Consider the following 1,906-nt stretch of genomic DNA (forward strand, 5'->3'; position numbering starts at 1 on the left):
GATGCAAGCGTAATTAGATGCGTGCGTCTGATGAAACGTAAGCTCTGTTTGATTTGATGCAGCAATAGCAGTTGATTAACCGTCGGAGTGATAGCTGGACTGCACCGAATCGTCAAAAATAACGATAACGCTTTAAAAACACAAATTACACTCTTTGCAATATCAAATAGATCTTCAATATCAACGTTAACATTTACACTGCACGTACCGCTAAATTACGCTTAAGAACCTAAAAACTCTTCAGTACTTACTAACTGACTCTACTAATACCCACACTCCCCACGGAAACTCATAGAGTTGGGTTAATAATTATGAGCTAAGTACAGATCTATGACTTCCGTGTTAGGCGAGCAGTAGCAGTTCACGGAGATGATGGGCTGGCGGCAGCACCCGCAATTACCGGGCAGGCGTCGCGGCGTGCGCAGAGCGGAGCTGCGCCCGCGCGGCGATTGTTTACGGCGCGCACGCGCGGCGGCCCCCCGCTCCCCTGCGGCAGCTGCTCCGCACACAGGTGGCGCGTGTGGGAACTCGACGGCTCCGTTCGTTCCCACGATAGCGCTCCCTATATAAGCCCCCGCGCGGCCGACGAGCCGCATTCCGCGTTCGACACTCGACGTTTACGCACATTTACTCTCTACACACAAATGACCGACATGTCTTACGAGATCGCGTACTCACTCGCAGACGACGGCCCGCAGCCGGTCTCGCGCACTTACCAGTATCGTAAAGTGATGAAGCCGATGCTAGAGCGCAAAAGGCGCGCTCGCATCAATCGTTGCTTAGACGAACTCAAGGAACTAATGGTCAACGCTCTACAATCGGAAGGCGAGAACGTCGCTAAACTTGAGAAAGCTGACATCCTAGAGTTGACCGTTCGCCACCTTCACAAACTTCGCCGCCAGAGGAGGCTGTCGCTGAACCCTACCGTGGACGCCGACCGCTTCAGAGCAGGATTCACGCACGCCGCTAACGAGGTCTCACGCTGTCTTGCTTCAATTCCCGGAGTAGACGTAAGGCTGGGAACGCAACTGATGACCCACCTCGGCCACAAACTGAACGATATCCAGCGCGCGGCTGCCGGGGCTGACACTCCCCCAGCCAGCCCGCCCAGCCCCGCGCTCTCCACTGTGTCCTCATCATCAGGCTACGTGACTCCATCACCGCCAGCTTCCCCGATGCCAGTCCACACTCCAACCCCCTTGGACTGCAGCAGGACCACCCTAAGCAAGTCTCCGGCCGTGTGGCGACCGTGGTAAATAGACCGCTGGATCGGGCGGACCCGGCTTCACGGTCACATCTGTTCCAGCACCGCTCGGAGTCGCACTCGCCTTGCAATGTGTCCGCCCTCGTCCAACAACAGTTTAAAGTGTTACAATTTGCTCACGTAAAAAAGATTAGAAGAGTATAGATCTCACAATTTAACTAGTGTATGGTTTAAAAAATCGTAGATTGTAAGTAAACTTTAAAGCTTTAAAAACTTTAGTTTGTAAGTATATTGTGATATTAAAGAGTAATATTATTGTAAAACTAATAGATGTTGTATCGAACCATGAGACCAAGAGTGGATTCGAATTGTTATTTTTTATCGTTGAAAAGATTTCACTAAATGTGAACAAAATGCAAAAGAGTAAGTTAATAAAAAATAATATTTCTACTCGTATTTCTCTATTTTATTTTCATCCTCTTCGATTATCATTTACGTAACAACAATACAAATCAACCGCATCAACACGAGTTTACGAAATTAGCATATCAATAGCGAACCTCAGCATATAGACGAAATTAGAAATAAATACACGGCAAATAGCTGCAAGTTGATAAATGGGTGTATATTTTGATAAAAGGGTTAAGGGCGACTCGTGGACCTCTGACATGACTCGGCCGCGCGTGCTCAGTAACTTTCCTG

The 1,906-nt window shown here is 48.8% G+C and overlaps 1 protein-coding gene across 1 annotated transcript; it reads left to right on the forward strand.

The window, feature by feature from the left end:
- Positions 1 to 615: 615 nt before the first annotated feature.
- On the forward strand, positions 616 to 1,631 carry LOC113231279 (enhancer of split mbeta protein-like). The gene has a single exon (XM_026465522.1). It carries the CDS (start codon positions 645 to 647, stop codon positions 1,254 to 1,256), a length of 612 nt encoding a protein of 203 aa, XP_026321307.1. The 5' UTR covers positions 616 to 644; the 3' UTR covers positions 1,257 to 1,631.
- The last annotated feature ends 275 nt before the right edge of the window (positions 1,632 to 1,906 follow it).

The sequence above is a fragment of the Hyposmocoma kahamanoa genome, unplaced genomic scaffold (assembly GCF_003589595.1).
Source record: "Hyposmocoma kahamanoa isolate Upper Pololo Valley unplaced genomic scaffold, ASM358959v1 65, whole genome shotgun sequence".
Lineage (NCBI taxonomy): Eukaryota > Metazoa > Arthropoda > Insecta > Lepidoptera > Cosmopterigidae > Hyposmocoma > Hyposmocoma kahamanoa.

Bases quoted from the DNA above. Each gene is read 5' to 3' on its own strand.
- LOC113231279 (XM_026465522.1), top strand. From the start codon at position 645: ATGACCGACATGTCTTACGAGATCGCGTACTCACTCGCAGACGACGGC.